The sequence below is a fragment of the Cyprinus carpio genome, chromosome A20 (assembly GCF_018340385.1).
Source record: "Cyprinus carpio isolate SPL01 chromosome A20, ASM1834038v1, whole genome shotgun sequence".
Taxonomy (NCBI): domain Eukaryota; kingdom Metazoa; phylum Chordata; class Actinopteri; order Cypriniformes; family Cyprinidae; genus Cyprinus; species Cyprinus carpio.
Window position 1 is genome coordinate 4,168,804 of NC_056591.1, and position 21,698 is coordinate 4,190,501.

General features: G+C 36.9%; 2 protein-coding genes across 4 annotated transcripts; one reads left to right on the forward strand and one right to left on the reverse strand.

The window, feature by feature from the left end:
- Nucleotides 1-2,741: 2,741 nt before the first annotated feature.
- On the forward strand, nt 2,742-18,459 carry LOC109048686 (claudin-20-like). Of its 3 annotated transcripts, none has more exons than XM_042777410.1 (3): nt 2,742-3,556; nt 14,422-14,481; nt 15,011-18,459. In XM_042777410.1, exon 3 carries the CDS (start codon nt 15,135-15,137, stop codon nt 16,008-16,010), a length of 876 nt encoding a protein of 291 aa, XP_042633344.1. In that variant the 5' UTR covers nt 2,742-3,556; nt 14,422-14,481; nt 15,011-15,134; the 3' UTR covers nt 16,011-18,459. The 3 variants fall into 3 exon arrangements, with proteins under 3 accessions (XP_042633344.1, XP_042633345.1, XP_042633348.1); XM_042777411.1 differs by having other exon boundaries at nt 14,425-14,481; XM_042777414.1 differs by lacking the exon at nt 2,742-3,556 and having other exon boundaries at nt 14,348-14,481.
- Nucleotides 7,638-9,933, reverse strand: LOC109048683 (zona pellucida sperm-binding protein 3-like). Its single transcript, XM_019066334.2, has 8 exons — nt 9,337-9,933; nt 9,136-9,254; nt 8,967-9,070; nt 8,553-8,736; nt 8,336-8,453; nt 8,182-8,264; nt 8,011-8,102; nt 7,638-7,932 (listed from the first exon to the last, which is right to left on the reverse strand). The coding sequence occupies exons 1-8, from the start codon at nt 9,886-9,888 to the stop codon at nt 7,880-7,882; spliced, it is 1,305 nt and encodes a 434-aa protein (XP_018921879.1). The 5' UTR covers nt 9,889-9,933; the 3' UTR covers nt 7,638-7,879.
- Nucleotides 18,460-21,698: the final 3,239 nt, after the last annotated feature.

Genomic DNA, 21,698 nt, shown 5'->3' on the forward strand with positions numbered 1-21,698 from the left:
TTTTAGTCTTTGGTTCTGTGTACATGAAATGCAGTTGTCATTACACAAAACCTTTATTTCTGTCGACTGTGTTTGAACGTCAAACAAGAAACACAACCGCTGTTTGCAATGTTATATTGTTTTGTTCATACCGGGATAGAAAATACAGTTTGTACAGTATAACATTGGAATGGAATGTCACCATAAAACATAGAAACTAGTATTTATGTGTGTGTGTGTATGTTTTTGTAATACATACTTATACACTTATAGGAATATATTTCCTTATAGTGTGTAATAATTTCCCTTAAAAAAGACTTACCCCGGTTTCAGAGACAAGGCTTAAGCCTAGTCCCAGACTCAAATGCATGTTTGGGCTGTTTGAACTGAAAGAAACTTGCACTGACATCTCTTAAAATATGTCAATGCCATTGTTTTGTCTCAAGATGCACACCAGTAATGTTTTTTTTTTTTTTTTTATATTTTTTTTTAAAGATAACCTAACTGAACTATGGTCTAATCCTGGCTTAACCTAAACCCTGTCTGTAAAACCAGGCCTTGGAGTATTAAAGTTAGACATAAGCTAATTCTAAAATCTGGGAAATCACTTGTATCACTGTATACATTATATTGCCATCGCCCAGACCTAAATCTTGCTCTATGGTTAAGCATTAATGCATTATTGACATAACTGTAGGTAAGTCTTTCTGTAAATCTTTTTAAAATGATGCGCATTGCAAAAACGCTATACAAATCAATTTGACTTGTCTAAGTCATTGTGTAACGTGGAGTCAGAGACGTTCGGATCCATTTGCAGTAGTTTAATATCAGAATGGTCAAACAGGCAATGATCGGGGAACAGTGTCAGGTATGTACAGGGATATCCAAAATCAACAACAGAAACAAGCAGAGATCAGGGCAGGCAGCACAGAATCACAGTCGGTATAAACAATCCAATATCAAAACACGGCAGGACCAACACAGGGAAACCGCTCGGAAATGCTAGACGGTGCTAAACAAGACTTCGCAATCATTGAGAGTCCAAACACAGTTTATATAGGGGAGTGGTAATGGGGAACACCTGGTGGTGATTAGACCTAAGCACAGGATTATGGGGGTTGGGAATGGAAATGGACACCAAATGCAAGAGTCCTGAGTGGAGTGCCCTCTGCTGGAGTTCATGGGCACTCCAGCTGATGATCGTGACATTGTTACTAATACTTTTTGTAGATTTCTAAACAAACCTGGTATTATGCACTATGAATAATGTTGATGAACTGCTAATGTTCCTTTTTTGTAAGTCTAAATGCATAAACGTAAAAGTAAATTTTATATATATATATATGAAAAAAAACTACTGTACTTTTGATCAACAGATGGTGTGAGTTTGGGGCTGAGACTATTTGTTTGTCAACCAATAACAAGGGGAAATTTGGAAAATTTCGGGAAAAATTAATTTTGTAATTTTATTTGATTTGAATTTAAATCAAGTTTAAATGGAAATCTCTCAGCCGGTACAGTTTAATTAAATCCAGAAAAGTGTGGGCACCCTGATTACATCTAACATCAAGTCATAAAATCTAATATACAGCTGGTATAGAAAAGAATCAACCCTTTAAAATCACATTTTATTGCTCTGCAGCCTGAAATTAAGACAGACACAGTTTTTGTTTTATCCAGCTGTATTTACTCATTTACTTACATCCAAGATATAACGATGAAAGATATGAAAGATAAAACACCATCATGTCTGAAAAAAAAAACAAAAAAAAAAACAGGATCACTGAGTTGGAAAAACAGGTGGGGTTTAAGTCTGGGCTCTGACTGGGCCATGCAAGGACCTTCTTCTCCTTCAACCACTGTGTGCTCAGTTTTGCTGTGTGCTTTGGGTCTTTGTCACGTTGGAAGGTAAACCTTCTTCCCATTGACAACTTTCTGGCAGAGGGCAGCAGATTTTCCTCAGGTATTTGACGGTATTTTGCCCCATCCATTTTTCTTCTATCCTGACAGGCGCTCCAGTCCCTGCTGCAGAAAAACACCCCATAACAGGATCTTACCACCTCCATGCTTTACTGTAGGAATGCTGTTATTTGAATGGTGAGCGATATTGGATTTCCAACAGACATATCATTTGGTGTTGAGGACAAATAATTCAATTTTAGTCTCATCTGCCTCCGAATCTTCAAGGTGTGTTTTGGCAACTCGTGACTGCATGTGGCCTTTCTCGAGGAGTGGCTTTTTTCTTGCAAGCCTCCCATACAAGCCACATTTGTGGAGAATTTGTGATATTGTTGTCACATGCACACATGTGCTGTTGGCCTCTTGGTAGCCTCTCTGACCAGTTTTGTCCTGGCTCTTTCATCCAGTTTGGAACGACCTCATCAACCAAGGATCTTCTTTGTACCAAAAAACTCCCTCCTCTTAATAACAAAAAACACCGTGTTTCTAGGCATTGATAAATAAAGACATTTTATATATATATATATATATATATATATATATATATATTTTTTTTTTTTTTTTTTTTAATCCATCTCCTGACTTGTGCCTGTCCACAACTTTATCTCGGAGATCTTTTGACAGTGCCTCGCCACCCATAGTTGATTGTTTGCTTAACCAAGGCCTGAAATGCTCCAGAAATGCTCTTTTCATGCTGAGCTGATCAAAATGACCACAGCTGAGCACAGTTGTCAATATAAAGGTGCTAGCTACACCTGATTGAGTTTACAAATAATTTTTTTTGAGGAGGGGGTGATCCTTTTCTAAACCCACTGTAACTAATTGAAACATTCAAGTATGCCTTTTAAGAAACTTGAATAAAATATATTTTTGGAGCGTGCAACGCAAAAAGAAAACAAATGTTGGGAAAATGGCAAAGCAGCCCAAGCTCCTGTTGCCACAGTAACACCTGTGTGGAGGACCATAAAGACGGCCCACCTCTCCAGCACATAAACTGTGAATGAGACTCCATCCTTATCAAGAGAAGCAGCCAGAGGAAGGGAGCAAACACTACTCTGGGGACGGATCTTTATGAGCATTGATGGAAGAGCGTGGGAAGTGGAGAGAGCTGTATCTCGCAGTACAAGGATCCCAAGGCTGGGCTTTCCCTGCACTCTCCCTGCTCTGAAATCAACTGACAGAGTGTTGAAGTAATCAGAGCAGACCCGGCACTGCCTAGAGCCTCTTCTCCTCTCTCAAAACCATTCTGAGAGCCTACTGTTGGGTTTCCAGCCACATCGTTCTCTGAATCAACTTATTCAAAGTTCTTGGACTTTCTGGACTCAAGGAGCAAAGACATGACACAGGTTGCATCCAGAACTGGAGACATCAGAGGAAAAGTGTTAGTCCAGAGTCTGGATTTGGCACAGTCTTGACAGGGGCAGTAAAAGGAGTGGGAACATGCCAGGCTGGGAACTATGACCATCTGCGTGGAGCCCGTGGAATGTGCTGTGCTCAACCACACGTCAACCCTGAGCCCTTCTAACCCACTACCTGGACGTCACACACTTTGGGAGTGTTCTTGCTGACTACACTTTGTGTGTTGGCATATTCTGGCTTTAGCTATCAAGACATAGAGGTTAGTGAGATACTGATTTTTTTTTCTTTCTAAAAAGAAATCACTGCTTACATACAGTATATTAGTTTAAGTAATATTGAATAACATTGTTTTTAAGGTATCAGTCTTACAGTTCTGTAAAAAAAAAAAAAAAAATAAATAAAAAAAAAAAAAAAACTAGAGGGGCCTGACTCGAATTTAGAGACTAGGATATAAGAGATCTAAGGCTGAGTCACATTTACCTTTGTACGACAAAATGTAGTCATCTCAACAGGAATCAGCATTTCACATTGGATTCAAGTTTGTTAAAATACAAACATGCTGATTTGTCATGTAGACCACTACCTAAGAAAACCCTAAAGTCTATTTGGCTCACCAAAACTGCATTTGTTTGATCAGAAGTACAAAAAAAAAAAAAAAAGAGTAACACATTATTACAGTGAAATATTATTATAAATAATAATCCAAACACCATATCAACAGCACAGCCACATACAAAAAACCACTTAAACCCCTGAGTAATCACACTGCGACTTGTTAAAAACCACTTAAAACACATTACATTAGCAATCACACCAATGTGTGCTACAAACCACTTAGAGCACCTTTGCTACAACTCATCTGTTCACTAAAAACCACTTAGAACACCTTACATTAGCAACATGGCCGTAACCAGGGCTTGAAAATGAGTGAGGTTTGGGGTGGGATTAAGAATTGTTCTATAAAAACCCCTATAAATACAACTCATCATATACACTAAACACTTTAAAAGAAACATATATGTAGATGTTTGTGCAATATGTTTTCTCTGTTTTGGAAGGATGACCATTGTTAAATTATACCAAATTTATTGCATCAAAATGTGTTAATACTTTACTATAGGTTAGGGGTGGATCATTTTGATTAGGTGTTTATTATTCGTGCAGCAATACATATTACTTTTAAGGTTTTCATTAATAACCATATAGATGATAACTTTGTCTAGAGCTCTTATGAATGTTTTTAGCATAACTGTGAAAATGTAACTACTACAGGATGAATGAAATAGCACAGACTTCTTCATGGCTAGTGTTAGCATATTTAATTTCATTCTGTAACCTAGGCCTACTTGTTCTGTGCACTAGTGTTAAATGCTTATGTTTTTGATAGCACTGATAATGTTTCTGACAGATAATATCATGATGTTTTTTGCGCTTGCTGAATAGCAGCAATAACCTGTAAGTGTAAGTGATGGCGTGTTGCCAGATATTGCTAAGAAAACAAATAAAAAATGAAAAATAAATTCAGAATGAATAGAATCAGTTCAGATCTTTTGCAAAAAAAGATAAGATTAATATATCTCTAACCCTAAACTGTAACTTCCCACTTTATAAACTTTCTAAATTAAGTGGAAAAGAGAAGTCCAAAGATGCTTATAATACCTGGATCTTTTTAAACCACTGGTGGGTATATACAGTAAATGAAAAGTATATATAAAAAAAAAAAAAAAAAAAATTCTGCGCCAGTTAGGTAAAGCAAAAAAGTATGATTATAATTGGGAGCGTAGATTCAGTTAATAGAAGAAAAAATACAAAAAGCCAAGGCAAAAAAAAAACAAAAAACAAATTGCACACCAAACGAAAAGCAAGGTCCTTAGAACAGGAGTTTATTCCTGAAGATTTACATGGTGGTGACAACAAAAACTAAAGTACACAAACAAAAAAGTGACTGTACACACACTTGTTTAGTGTGCGGATTTTTTGCCATGGCTTTTTATGTATAGTACAGAACACATTTTGGGTTTATTTAACCCAGATAATGGGCTGATTCATTTTTACTATAATACTAGCTTAATTCTTTACTTCATACATGAATTAATGTTTACAGATTAACTTAAATCCTCTAAACCAGTGGTTCTCAACCACATTCCTGGAGGACCACCAACACTGCACATTTTGCATGTCTCCTTTGTCTGACACAACCATAACAAGTCTGTGAGTTTCTACTAATGAGAAGGTGACCTGAATCAGGTGTGTTTGATTAAGGAGACATGCAAAATGTGCAGTGTTGGTGGTCCTCCAGGAATGTGGTTGAGAACCACTGCTCTAAACCTTTGTAAAATACTCCACAACTTCTGGTTTGCATGATAACATATTTTATTTATATCATTAAGAACATTGTTTATCGTTTTTAATACTTAGGCTATACCCATTTAAACATAAAACATATTCACATATTTAAACTCGTTTAACAAACATTAGAAGTTCAAATTCAATATTCAACAGAAGTAATTCATGTGTAATCAACCAGTCTCTGTTTCTCTGTTCCCACCGTAATGGCGCTGGTTCTCGTTGGCAGAGCTGGAATCATGTTCGGTGGGGAACTGCTAACGGCTAACGTTTCACTCTTAGCCGAAATATACTGTGACTGCCTCTATAACCTGCCCATAAACAAACAATAAACAGCTCTGGGGACATATTTTAACATCCAAAGTATTTATATTCTGTATCTTCGTGAATAAAATAATATTTTATGCAAAGGATCAGGCTTTTCCATCACGCGAAAAGACTGAGGCGATTTGAGGTGACTGACACCGCGTTTCTGTATGTTGCTCTGCATAAAATTGAACGATATACTGTACAGCACACTAACGATTTTATAGATAAAATAAAATGTACACAAACCTGTGTTTAACCAGAGAAATGCATCAATTTGTTAGCACTAAAAATCCCCACGATAAATAACTCATCTGTCGGGTTACATTTGACCCAGGAGCTGGCTAACAAACTACCCAAACACTGAAAGAAAAAGGATTTTTTTTTTTTTTTTACGCATTTACATACTTGCTAAATTACGTGTTGCAGGAACTATGAAAACTGTTAGTTTTGGTTTTAACTTTTGTTTTAACTTTTGCTTTAACTTTTTGCCAATCACTGGTGAGGAGGGAGCTCCCATAGCATTGTTGAGAGGCTTTACCAGGTAAAGTTGTGCTCAAAATTATTCATACCCTTGGTAAATATGACCAAAGAACGCTGTGAAAATTAATCTGCATCATCAATCCTTTAGATATTTTATATAAAAAAAATTTACTAAAATCTAACATTTCATTGGAGAATAAGAATTTAAAACGGGAGAGAAATCTCATTATGAAATAAATGTTTTTCTCTAATACACATTGGTCACAATTAATCATACCCTTTTATCCAATACTTTTTGCAACCACCTTTTGCCAAGAGAACAGCTATGAGTCTTCACTTATGCCTGAAGAGTTTAGAGAACATCTGCCAGGAGATCAGAGACCATTCCTTCATACAGAATGTCTCCAGACCCTTCAGATTTCCAGCTGCATGTTGATGCTAACCACACTCATTTTCTTTAGGGTTCAGCTCAGGGAACTGGGTTGGCCAGGACAGAAGCTTGGTTTTGTTCTCAGTGACACATTTTTGTTTTGATGTTTGTGGATCATTGTCCTGTTGGAAGATCCAACCATAGCCCATTATATGATTTCTAGCATGGGCAGTTAGTTTTTAATTTATCCATTAGGATTTTATAGAATCCATTATGCCATCTATATGAACAAGATATCCAGGATCTCCGGCCGAAAAATAGGCCCACAACATTAAAGATCCAGCAGAATAATTCACTACTACTCATATACCACCGTTCAACAAACCTATCCACAAAACCTACCTCGAAAGTAATCTCTTCTAAAAATTGCAATATTCATCTTTAAGAGTCATCTTACCATTGAACCCAGTCCGGTTTAAAGTTCCAGCTGTGTCTAGGAATAAATATGCTGGAGTTTGTTTTTGGATGGAGCATTTTTCTTGAAACCCTACCAAACAGCATTGTTTTTTTAGGCTTTCTAACCCCAAGACTCAACTATTTTCTTCATTTCTAGCTGTGATCCTTTGAGTCTTTGGCCTCTCAAACGCTCCTCCTCAACATGCATTAGGATGATATAGACCTCCTCTTACTGTATTGGAGAAAAATTTCATGATTTCCCCCCCACTTTCACAGATAAGATTTTTTGAATTAAAAATCAAGTGGATACGGCGGACTTATTTTCAGAGCCTTCTGATCATTTACCAAAGGTATGAATAATTTTGAGCACAACTGCAGCTGACTTTTAAAAAGGTTTATAGTACAGTATGTACATGTGCCATGGGGGTGGAAGGGAAAATGGGGCTCTTCAGCACATACCAATTTTTAAAGTTTGCAACTTACATGAATGGCATATTAAGTGCTAATACCAAACTTGTAGCTATTGTAAAATCCATGTACTGTTGGGCCAAATGGCCTTAAAGTCAGATTTAGGGGAAAACGACAAACTTGCTAATATGAATTTTATTGGCACGTCAAAAATCAGTGAGTAATCACAATTGGGCCAATGGTTGCTTTCCCTTCTGATACCAGGCCTGAAACAAGTGACAAGGTGAGAAGTTCAGAAGTACAGTTCAGTTTAGATTTAAAACCTATATAAAATATATAGTTACCCAAATCGGACCGTGCTTGTCCTTCACTGCTGAGACCACACGTGGAGTCACAGCACATGCACACCTGGTCATTGTCATCTACAGATGTCCATCTATAGGCAAACAAAACTGGTTACCCATTTTGAACACCTCAGGATAGAAAAATGAAGTGGGGCAAAATAAAACAAATACCCATTTATGAAGGAGCAAGCCTTGTTCTCTGGAGATGTGGGGGTTGAGGCCATGACAGCCTTTAGAGCACAGGTGACGTACACCTACAGAACGACACATGATCAGTAAAACAACTCCGAACTCATCCACAGAACTACAGCCCAAATTACAATACCAAGCCACTATCATCTTGCTGGAATCTGAACGCCTCTAACTGAAACTGCAGCTTGTCATTCTGAATACGACGCATGAAACTGGAAGTGGAGCCTGTAAGCTTGGCATCTACCAGGCACCTGAAGAGAAAGCGGGGAGGGAAAAAAATAAATAAAAAATAAATAAACAAATTTAAGGCTGTTTGCAACAGGGAGTTTGAGCACCAGTTCTTTACTAACCCATGGTTCTCAATAAAAGAATATCTTGGAGTGGTGGTGGCATTCACAACAGGGGCTGCGGAGGCCACACAACTATCCACAAATATGCGCAGAGGAACATGGTTGTACTGCTTCACAGAAGCTTCAAGTTTCAGGAATTGCCCTAGGAAATACTGATTGGATGGCCTCTCAAACATCCAGTCATCTGAAATGAAAGTCAGATAGGCAACGCTACCCAAAAATCACACAAAAAAAATAAAAAAAAAAAAAAAAAAAAAATTATATATATATATATATATATATATATATATATATATATATATATATATATATATATAAAAATCACACAAAAAAAATAAAAAATAAAACCAACCCATTACATTACCAGTCACGAGCCTCAAGGAAAACACCAGAACATCCTCAGCAACTTTAGACCAGTCACGAGCCTCAAGGAAAACACCAGAACATCCTCAGCAACTTTAGTTGCAGCAAAAGGAACCCAAGTGGGCAGCAAGATATTGCTGCTTACATTACGCAACCTATTTGGAGAAAGAGGATTAAGTGTCAGTTTTGGTCAAAATTCTTAGACAAAGTAGTGTACTACCTTGAATAGTGGCACTCAATTCCAACAGCTGCTACATCAGCCCTTATAATGGGAGTTCCTACTAAAGTCGCAGGAGTATAGAGGAGGTTGAATGTGTACACAAGCTCATCATCAGTCATCTGAAATCAGTACGTGTCATGGATTATTGGACAGACCCAATTATACACAAATTCTACAGCTGACTTACATGCAGCCACTCACCACCACAGAGCTGCCACACGTCTGGAGCTCATACTCAAATATAAGAACTTGAGCTTTTGAATCCTCCCCTATAGCTGCACAGCCTCCTAAAGAAAGAAATGAAGGATTCACCAGCTGACCAGTACCGAAGAAGTCCTTCTTAACCTCCACACGCACAGAGTTCTCCCCACATTCTGCTGCAACACTCTGGGAAGCTATAGGTACATGTGGCTCAAAAGGCACATCTGGCTTTTGGGGATCTTCTGGCACTACTGGAAAATGCCAGGTCAAAGGTGTTATTGGAGCCTGCATTACTTGTTTGGATTGACTACTTCCAGGTTCTTGAAGCTTCCGTGCATCCACCCCAGCAGGACTCATTACAGGTCTTGGAGGCCTAAAAGTTGGTGATGCCTGTGGATCTTTAACAGATTGCTGAGGAGCTAAAACTGGCAACTGTTGCTTTTGGAATCTTAGTGGATCCTGGCCTTGCTGAAAGCTTGACCACTGTACCAAACTCAAGTCAACTGCAATAAGCAACAACAACCCAACATAACTAAAAACCACCAGCCTCATTGTTTAAAAAAAATTCTGAAACCTTCAGAATAACTACTAGTCTTCTCTGATGCCTTTTTCAAGAGCAGGGAGTTAAAATAGCTCCACCCCCTTTTGACAAGCTTAATGATTTTCCAGACCTGTTTCATTAAAGGTTTTGGACACCCTTAACGAGTACAACCTAGAGCCAGGTGGCTCACTAGTTTTGTTTCTGGATCAAACTGTACAAGAAAGTACCTAAATAGTTTATTTTAAAAAAAAAAAAAAACATTTTCTTCAATTCAGACTTTGATAAATATATCCAAAAAACCAGCAATATACAACATATATTTTTTGTTTCTAAATGTTTCTTAAATAGTTTCATGCTCTTGGACAATATATTTGAGTGGAGGTTATATTTGAATAAGTGCTGTAAAAATTATCGCTTTAACGATATTTTTTTTTCTTGACAAGAATTGTGTCTATTTAGACACAAAACGTCTTTACGACTACAACAAATGGGAGATTTTGCATGTACTCCAACTTCACCTCAGCGTAAGGCGATATGAAGAGCTTCAGTAGAACATGGCCATGTCAGTAAAAACACATTTTTTCCTGTTCTGTCAGCCGTTATACTGTACTTAGCAATCATTCCATTGTGTGCTACAAATCGCTCAGAGCTCCTTTGCTACAACACATCTGTGCACTAAAAAGCACTGTGAATACAGTAGCAACTGCACAGTGGCATGCTAAAAAGAACACCTTGTGTCTGCACAATGTTGTGTCAAAAACCACTCAGACCACTTTAGAAACCACGTGGCAACACGTAAAAAAAAAAATAAAAAATAAAAATACCCTCAGTGACCACATAACAATGTGCTAAAAACCTACTCAGATGAATATCTTGCATTGTGGTGCCAGTTCATTTTTGCATGGGCAAGCAGCACTGTTTTCTTCGGAAAGTGTAGAAATACAGTACAAATCTACAAATCGTTATTGGAGTGATTCTTTTTAATTCACTTAAATGATTTGAAGTTTGTCAGATGTCAGATTTATTTGTGCACAAGCAGCTTTACAGAAACTCATGATGTTAATGTGAATAAAAATGCTGTATAGTTGTATTATTAACAGTACTGTTTACATTTTGTGATGATAGAAGCATTTAAGCAGTTGAGATTTTCTATATGTAATATATACATCTTAACTGGAGTGTACGACATGTATCTGGGTGAGATGTAAGATGTCTTGATTGTAACCATCTCCAAGAAATTTCGTAGGTATGCATCACAAGTTAGACATTTAAAGATCTGTACAAACAATCCTGCTTCTCATCTGATGGTAGGTGACAGTGACAGCAGCACTGACGGTGGAAGTAAATGAGTCGTTTCTACTCAAATGAGTCTGTGACTGTGGACAAGCAGTGATGGTGCAGGGTTGTGCAGATGTGCTTCCACCACCGGCTGGAACAAGCAGTCCTCTTTGTTTAATGACAGATATACAGCCTCTGCCCCTGTGCCATTGCTTTGTGGATCGCTATTGTGAGATGCTCTTTCATTGCTGAACCTGTTCACCTCAGATTTTAAGATGTTTAAAAAGCTCAAATAAATGTGTATTTATGTGTATTGATTGTATAAGATGTGATTTATATGTAGACAAGAAAATTAAACAACTTTTTATTAAATTTAAAGATTTATATGTAGGGACTCTAACAAATGTAAGACCATTTGTGACCCTGCACCACAAAACCAGTCTTAAGTTGCTGGGGTATATTTGTAGCAATAGCCCAAAATACATTGTATGGGTCAAAATTATTGATTTTTATTTTATACCAAAAATCATTAGGACATTAAGTAAAGACATTGTTCCATGAAGAGATTTAGTAAATTTCCTACTGTAAATATACCAAAACTTAATTTTTAATGAGTAATATTCATTGCTAAGAATTTCATTTGGACAACTTTAAAGGATTTTTGCAATTTTGCACCCTCAGATTCCAGATTTTAAATATTGTCCTATCCTAACAAACCATACATCAATGGAAAGCTTATTTCAAAAAATTACAATTACAAAAATTTACGCTTACCACTGTCACATTTTTACACACTAAAAACTTTATACACAACATACATTTTAATTTACATCAATTAATTAAAGCAATACAACAAACAAAAACATAACACACGCAATACAAACAAACACATCCTGGATAATCACAGCTCTCAATATCTTGTTTTGCTGATGTGAGAGTTTAAACTGAACTTAATAAGAACAATGAAAAAATCAATAGGTATACACAGAGTCCAAAATGATACCTATGCCACCCCTGAAAGACAGCTGAATTGAGAAAATTTGTTTAACTATAACTATTTTGAACTAAAAATGAAATTGTATTTTGCATAATTTTATTAAAAAACAACAAAATTATTTACAAACTAATATAAAATTAATATAATGATTTTTTTTTTTCATTGTGTATTGGTAAAAAAAAAAAAAAAAAACCTTTTGTAAACATTGTAACAGTTCCTCATAAACAGTATTTGTTTTGGTGGCTTATGCAAGGGATATTTCATGACGTCACCACGTGGATAAAAACAAAAAATAAATAAATAAATGTTATGCATGCTAGACAAACTTTGGATTGTAAATTTGTCACTGAAACCATGCAAGTCATGACAGATATTTTTGTTCACAACACTACAGATAAGAAAGGTTCAGATTATTCTTACAATTAAATTTAAAACAACTTGTAACTCTTAATAAAACTACCATCTGACTGATGAGTATGTGTTCTATTTACTCACAAAAGTCATTTTACTTTCATTTGGTGTTTAGTAACTGTTGAATAAAATGTTTTATAGTCAATAATCTATATTTTGTTTTCCATCAACTTTTTCAACAGCTGATTCTTTAGTGTGAAAATTTAGTTTAAATATTACATTTAAGCTTTAATAAGTGCATCTAAATTACAGATTATAAGATGACCATAAAAAGAAAGGAAGCATTTATGTGCAGCAACATGTGAGTTGTGGTGAGTGAAAAACATCCCCCTGAGAAAAGTAAATTTCCATTTTCTCTTCCCACGCTCTGCAAACAGCTAGAGGCTACACACGCTGCTAGTACACATGCTCAGTCCTGTGACTCAACGAAGGAGACTCACTCTGCGCACATTACAGACTCTAAACATTTCCAAACTAACCATAAAAAAAAGAAAAGAAAAAGTATGTATGAGAAAGAGCATGAGAAAATTCAAGGATTTATTTCTGCAATGTCACATTTACTATAAGACTGCTTGTTGAATGACACAAATCTAAGTGACCCACTGTTTTTCTTTTTTAAACATTTGTTTCCCAGCAACACTTTATTAAATTCTATGAGAAACATTTTTTTAAAATTCAGTGTATAACATTATAAAACTCTGATGCTGTGCCCTTTGTACAGTATGCACTGTGCTCAGATGTGAGGAATGAGACGAATAAATAGTACACTGGCATTGGTAGCATGAACACATTAATTATATATTGTTTTGGAGGGCACACACACAGTAGAAAGCATAATAGACTACTTTATGATTTATTTCAGAGATACTTAACTAAAGTATAGACAAGATTCATTTGCATTATTTGTCTCTGTCCACATACAGTGACATAACAAAACAAAATGATATTTAAAAAGGTACATACAATTCATGGGCATTCTGAGTGAGTTCATGCATTAATAATCATTCATCTTGTTCTTGATATGAATTATTATGCACTGCTGCAATTTGCATACACTTTTTCCTGCATTATGTCATTATGATATAACTGTATTGATGCATTGTAAAAATAGAATATCTCCTTTTTTACAAGCAATACATCCAATTTGTTATCAGATCTTCAAAAGAAAGCTGTGGAGCCCGTCAACAACACTAGAGAATCCAGCACTAAGAACACCTACTAGTAAACAACAATGCGGTGACTTCCAGCGATACAATTGCTGCCAGTGTGAACACAGCATTATACAAGATTTAAACATAAATGTTTATTGTAGGTCATACCTGAATAACTGCCTTTGTCCATTTAGCAGCTTTCTCTTACAGCTGCAGAAAGAGTGACAGAGAACATTTCTTTGTAGCAGTCCTGTATGCAATTTCCTCCTTTGCTACTTATCAAAAATGAATCACACCAGTAACCCACTATATTTCTACTGGCTGTATGATAGATAATTGCCTGTCACATATAATAAGAATTGATTGCCAGTTGCACATTGTGTTTTTATGCTGCAAAAAAAAAAAAAGTATTTATTATCTTCATCACCTCTCCTTGCATTTTTACCTTGCTTGACATTCCCTATACTCTGTTCTCTGGCTGAATGACCTTCAAGTGAGGAGTCTAGCAGTACAGTGATTACTGATCACATGGTGAAACATCCAGTCACTCACAATGGGAATATGTGGGGGTTCTTTTATAGTACACTGAAAAGCTTTCAGACTTGTGCTCGGTTGCCAAGGATATGTTATTTAAAAAGAAAGAGGCAGTTTTACAGTAGTTTTTGCTTGTTTTTACAGCAATTCCGTTTTCTTTCTCTTTTCTTCAGCAGCTAGAGGAAATCTTTTCAGAACTGCTTGACACACCACCATAGCGCACCAGTGAAAGGGTAAGTAAAGGTTTTTGTTTGTTCTGAGATGAATGAAACAGAATGCACTCTCACAATGCACTTGTCTTGATCAATTCATGAGATTCATCACCGTTTGAAGGACAACAAAAGATAGGAGTAATTTTCATTCCCTTCTAATTTCCAAACTGTCAAATGGTTTGCACAGATAAGAAAAAAAAGAAAAAAATAGAAAAATCAATTAACTCAGACAAAACAGCCCAGATAATTGGCTTAATTTCTACCTTACAGCGGTTATGTGCTGTTGTTATGCATTCTTGTAACTATATCATCCATGCCAAAGGGTGTTTCTGCAGCGGCAAAGTCAAAAAACAATTAGCCTTTCAACAATGCTTCAAAGTCACTTCCCCCACAAAATGCTGACTGGTTCAGGGTGCACTAAAACATCCCAAATGAGGATAGGGTGGGAAAAAATTTCGGCTTTCTCTTTCAGTCATCAGACCCTGTGCCTCATCTGTCAGACCGTCACGCTTGTTCGCTCAGTTCAATTCTCATTCTGTTTTTATCGCAGCCTTGCGGAGCCAGTGCGGAGGAATTATCTGCTGTCAGGTCCTGCGCCGGGCTGATAGGGAAACGCAGCACACCGAGGGCCACTGCAAGGTGAGAGGGACGGCCGCAGGGGGAAGGGACCGAAGATGCCATCTTCCACCATGCAAATGTTTGCCTTCATTCTGGCAGTACTGGGAGTCGTGAGTGCCACGGTGGCCACACTGCTACCCAACTGGAAGGTGAGCGCAGATGTGGGCTCCAACATCATGACTGCCATCTCGCAGATGCAGGGACTGTGGATGGACTGCACCTGGTACAGCACCGGAGTCTTCAGCTGCTCGCTTAAGTACTCGGTGCTGGCATTGCCGGCTTATCTCCAGACTGCACGCACCACTATGGTGCTTTCCTGCATGGTGGCGACAATGGGACTCTGTCTGGCCGCCCTAGGGCTGAAATGTACTCGCTGGGGTGGCAGTTATCGCTCTAAGGGACATACGGCGATTTCCGCAGGGGCTTGCTTCGTCATAGCAGGGGTCCTGTGTCTGGTGCCTGCATCCTGGTTCACCAATGAGGTCATCACTACGTTTATGGACTCCAAAGTCCCCAAAAGCAGCAAGTACGAGCCAGGCGCAGCGGTGTACATTGCATTTGTGTCGGCAGGATTCCTTTTAGCTGCAGGCGTAATCTTTTGCTTATCGTGTCCTGGAAGAAGAGGCGGTCCATTGGATTCGGGCTCATTCCACCCCGACAAGCCAAAGCAGCAGAAGATGCGCCAGGAGCAGACGACCCGCGACCAACAAAAACAGCATCTCCGCGAACAGCAGAGTCAGACTGAACCACCAGAACAAGAGCAGTCGCATCGAGAGAAACTACACCAGGAAAAGCTACAAGCAGACGATCGTCAGCAAGAGAAGTCGGTGCCGGACAGGTTGAACCTGGAAAATGACAAGCAGTACCACTCTCCATCCCGAGCCCGAAATCAAGATGCCAAGGCCGTCTATAGTCTGCACGACTACGTGTAAACAACAGTCATCGACTCCAGGAGCATTTAGGGTTTTCTTGCTTATAAGACTGCCTTTCTTTGTGAGCGGCAAAAAGAGGAGGGGAAAAGCAGTGGAGCAGCAGGAGGAATAATGACTTTGATGCCGTTATCAACCCTTCTCATCTGTGCTTTCGCTTACAGCAAGCGAAGCATTGGAGGTATTTCCAAAGCCCCGGAACAGACAAAGTAAGGATTGTGAATCCTCGGGTTCATGGTTTTTATTGGGACTACTGGTACAAATGGGCTCCAAATGGTGACGCATCATAAAATTGCAACATAAGAAGGGAATTTCTTAAGCTATTAATGTTAGAAAAGTTCTGAAGGTGCATTGGTTTGAAAAAAAAATTAGCATTTTATTGTTGTCCTATTATTTCATTACCAAATGAAAACAAAAATGAAAACTCTCGACAGTCCTATTACAAGCAATCTTATCCACCTTTTGGTAACTGGAATCATGTGTGATTAGCAAGTTTGAATTCAGATGCTTGTAGATGATACATGAGGCAGTATGTGTATGCTGTTTGTAGATAATGCTGTTAATAATGCCGCAAAAATGCTTGCAGTTGAAAGCACAGAAGGGATAATCAAGCTTGCACCTGAGGATGCCTCACACCATCAGCTGTCCATTAAATGGTGCGTGTCCTTCAGAAAAGGGATTTTGACATGTCCTGTCCATGTTTTTCAAAGAATGGTGATTGGGGGAGGCAGAGCAGCAGAGATTGTCTGAGGTAATGATGCTCTTTGCTTTTCCATTAGGTTCGCTACGGATGGGTGCACAGTGCTCATTTTTTTGCGAGCAGGCACAGACACCAACACACACACATAAGCTTACCTTCCCTCCCTCGTACTCCTGCTAGAAGGGTAATGGGGGCTTGCACCCAATCATCATGGTGCTGTGCGTCAGTGTGTCGTGCCTGCAGGAAGTGCAGTTGGTCCTGTTCTAGGGCAAAAAGGACGCAGTAACACGCTGTTCACACTTTTGTCGAAAAGTAGAACCAAGGTGACAGAAATCTCAGCGGTGACTTCAGACTCCCCCGCTGGGCAGCAATTACACCTTTGGTCTACATCTTAATTCGGTCAAACAATCTGCAGTATTTTCTGATTGCTGTAATGTTTTCAGTTACAGTTAAACCACTGTATTTATTTTTTCAAATAGTGAGTTAGTGGAAGACAGCAATGTATGATATAATGTACCATATTTGACTCAAACTTACACTAAATGTAATTGTGCTGTTTCCGTCGTAATGATGGTCAAGGGCTCCTGTTGTCTCCAGAGAGACGCCACAGCAAGACATTTTCTGCCTTTCATTTCTGTCTCATGTATTAGCACACATACCACTCTTTGTGTTTGATACGCATGTACAAAATGCCTTAGAAACTGACACAATGGCTGAGAGTGACAATGAAAGAGAACAACAAAACCATTTTCTGAACAAAGTGCCAATGGACCATGTCTTGCTTTATTGTACATGTACTGTAAGCTTGATATAGTTATTGGGGCCAATGATCTGAGATCTGAATTTCTGATTACTTATCACTTATCCAGAAATAGTGTAGAATAAATGGTCCTTCTCTGTTTTTTTTTCTTTTTTTTTCTGGTGTTTCTTCATTTTAAATGTTTCAAAGTCTTACATTTTTCATTTCAATGACAAAAAAAAAAAAAAAAAAAAAATCTATTATGGTCTCCGACTTTTGGACTGCAATGTAAACGTTCACGTTCTTGCCTATTTTTTGTATGTGAACAGATTTTTTTTTTCTAAGTGATTATTTTGTGAACATATTGAAATTGTGTTTCTTGTGATTTTTAATCTAACCCAACATTCAAATTTCTTAAATTATTATAAGTTACTTTATCAACCTTTGCTGTGAATAAAATAATTGATTTCATTATATAAAGTAATATACAGAAGAGTGCAAAAATATAGATTTTTTAAATATATGTAGATGTTAATAGAAATCACAATTCTTCTAATGTCCTATTAAAGCAAAATATATTTATTTTTTATTATGAAATGTGTTGACGCTTTGATGAACATGCCAGTGAAAGGTATTTTCCACGTGTGGATCAGTTTAGGAGTCACCCGTAAAAAGGTTCCAGTCCAGATCACATGTAAAAAGTCATTTTTTACAAACATTCAGAATTGGGTGTGGTTTGTTGTGTGAACGTAGCCCCAGGAGATAATGTACATTATTTCCGAGAGACAATGATGGAGAAATACTTGCTATCTATTGCTAAAAACTCTTCTTCTGTCATGACACAGCGAATGTTGATTATATCGAATGTTACTTTGTGTTAAATTCGTCATTTTGAATTCTCTATTTAGCTTGACAAAATAAGGGCTTCATTTAGTGAATTTATAAACTTATATGTGGCCAGTTATGATGTGAAACTATAATCCAATTAAAGCACATGCCTGTACAATACAGCAGAACATGTAAGTTTGTTTTTATCATGTACTGATTGAGGAAAACAAGAGTAACACCACCTTCTGTTCTCTAATTTCTGCCCAGTTTGAACTAATGCTCACATCAATGACTTTAATACAACTGGCTCTTCTGTTTCACATCATTCCCTCTTTGTTGTGAGTTCGTGATCTGACTGCAAACGCCTCTTCATAATGGGGGTGTGTGGTACGAGGTGTCTTGGTTGGCTGCGTCGGCCAGGAGTCAGGCCTGTCCAAATGGGAATCTGCATACTCCTCCGTGAGTGAAACCAAGCATCAAATAAGCTCCATTTACACAGCTGACTGCCCATCACACAGTGCAGCCACTTTTTCACTAAGCATTCATGATTAAGCCAGGGACACTTCACATACCCCCTCTTACTGATCAGACTAAGGTTAAATCAGCTGTCATATTCATCTGCTACTTTACATGTGCTTTGTTTACACAGATGGAGACATTGTTTATTCTCGATCACGACATTGAAAATGATTCTACAATTCAAATGCTGAGAGTAAGAGACTCATCAAAAGAACAGAAGCTGTGCCGCATTGTGTTCATGAGCTCTTGGGATCAGCAATAGTGACAAATTCATGTTCCTCATATATGTCTTTATTCTTCTTACATGGCACTTTCCTTTCCATGAATGCAATGGAGATTGTGGTTTCATACATTTAAAAAAAAGCTGATCACAAATCAAAATGTAACCTTAAAGCCACATATCTCATATTTGATATGCGTTTTTCTAGAACCATAATTTTAAACATGATTAATGCTTTCTCAAAAAGCTTACTACCGTATCTATACATGTATACAACCTACAATGTTACTACTACTTATAGAAGAAGGACTTTTAATATAATTTCCAAAATGTCTGTTCCATGACACAACGCAAAAGTCTTTTAGCTTAGATAAATTAAAAATAAATATTTATTTTATTTAAGCAACTTACTTACCATTTCATACATTATTTATAAAAAAAATTGTTCTTAACATGCGTGCATTCAATATGATTTGAATATGATTTTTATTATTAAAATTTTCATTTAACTGCATTGTATCATGATGTATTATGCTCATCACAATAAAAATGCTGATTATAGTGTAATAGTTTAATAATTAAATTAATTAAAATGTAAATATTTTACTAAGATAATTTGAGTGTGACTTGATATTTATAATTTTAGTATGCATCCTGCTCTATTATTATTGAAATATTGTTGTCTGTTTTACACACACACACACACACACACACACACACACACACACACACACACACACACACACACATATTTCATATTATAACCTTTAAAATATTTCAAATGAAATATTTGAAGAAAAATGTATATATATTTTTTTCTTCAAATAATTCATTTGAAATATTTTAAAGGTGATAAATTCAAAAGACAAAAATTGTTGAGATCAGTTTTTTTAATGTCTAAATGCTTGACTGAACAATCAATAGTTCAATCAGTCTTTTAATTACTGAACTGAATGGTCTATATAATTATCTATTTATTTATTGGCAATTTTTATTTACCACAACCAGTATGAGCCATCATGAAATAATGGAAACACAAGCTATTTGTAAGATATGAAAATCATTTAATTAGTGACCTCTACTGTGAACAGTTGAGCTCACCCACTGCCAAACCTCCTAAAGCACAGTTATTTCAGATGGGATGCATATGAGAACTGCTCCTGCGAGGCAGAACACAAAGGCTTCTCCATCTGTCTCCCATAATGAGCTAAATGATCTAACATATTTAAAAGGGGTCAATTTGCAGGTGTGCCATGTTGAAGTGGTGTATTTTTAGTGCTCAACTTGACATTATGACAAATGGAGTTTGACTTCCCTGCAGGCAATAACAGAATCAATTCCTGTGTGTATTCTACCACCATGTGACAGTTTCCCCCACTTTTTTCATCTATTGCTTTATTGCTATGAGCAAGAACTAACACAAAAAACTAAAACAGGAGAATGAGTCTAGAACAGAAATTATATTTTAAACTAAAGTATTTGAAACCAACATAAATAACTGTGACAAGCAGCCCCTCTTATCTGCATAGGTTGTATAAAATATAACTGACTACATACATTTCATACATGTACGTATACCACGCACATGTTTTTGGTGGTAACCAGGATGTTCGTATTCATTAATTCACCTAAACACAATGCAAATTTTATTCAGTAAGTATTCCCTGTTTGTAAAAATGATATGTTACAAAAAAATTCATAATACTAACTGAATCCTGCTTCTACTGATAAATTGTCATAAGTATTCAATAAAAACTATTGTGTTCTCACTGAATGTGTTATTGTCATTCACTTTATGTCTATATGATGTTGTCACAGACTGTTATTTTCAACAACCATGCTGCTCTGACATTTCCTAGAGTGAAATAACCTAAGATACCTTATGCAGTCACTGTTTTAGAATCACTGTATACTGTATATATCCTAAAATGGTTATGCCATAATTCAGCCTCAACAAATTTATTGTGAGGTCACCTAATTTTTCTTGAAGATTTCAGAGGACACTATAAAAACCAGGGGGAAAAAAATACTATAAGAATAGGAGGATATCAGACAATTTCTAGGCATGATTACATACCTGGTCCATACTTCAGCCAACAGTACAGTCAGAAACACTTGATTGTCTCTTGGGCGAAAAAATAAAAAAAATATATGTGGCTACCTGTATAAGAAGGCTGCTGGAAAACATTAAAAGTAATAGTACTGTCTGCTAGTGATGGGTGCTGTTGAAACACAGCTTCATGAAACTCTGAAACCTTGATCTGGTGAAACCACGAATGAGTGTCAAATTTTTTTAGATTTTGATCACATTTTTTATGTTAGTTTTTTTGATTTTATTGTGTGTATAAAAAAGGGACAGTGACCTGTAATTGGTCAAGTTTGCAAAGGCTAAGCACACTAAAATTGCACTCTTCATGACTCTTTATATTTAATGTTATTTAATTGTTTGTTGATTTAATTTATTAGATTACACCAGAGGTCTCCTCTAGATCCCCTGTCCTACACAAGCCTTGTCCAAAGGCTTAGCGCAAAGGAATAGCTCCGGAGCGCTATTCAAGGCTTATGCATGCATCAGGTTCTGGAAATAAATCGCGAGACTTTTTGCCGAGATCGCAAGAGGTAACGGAAACCTTTCCAATGTAAGTTAAATATTAATAATAATTAAATATTTATGATTTGGTAGTA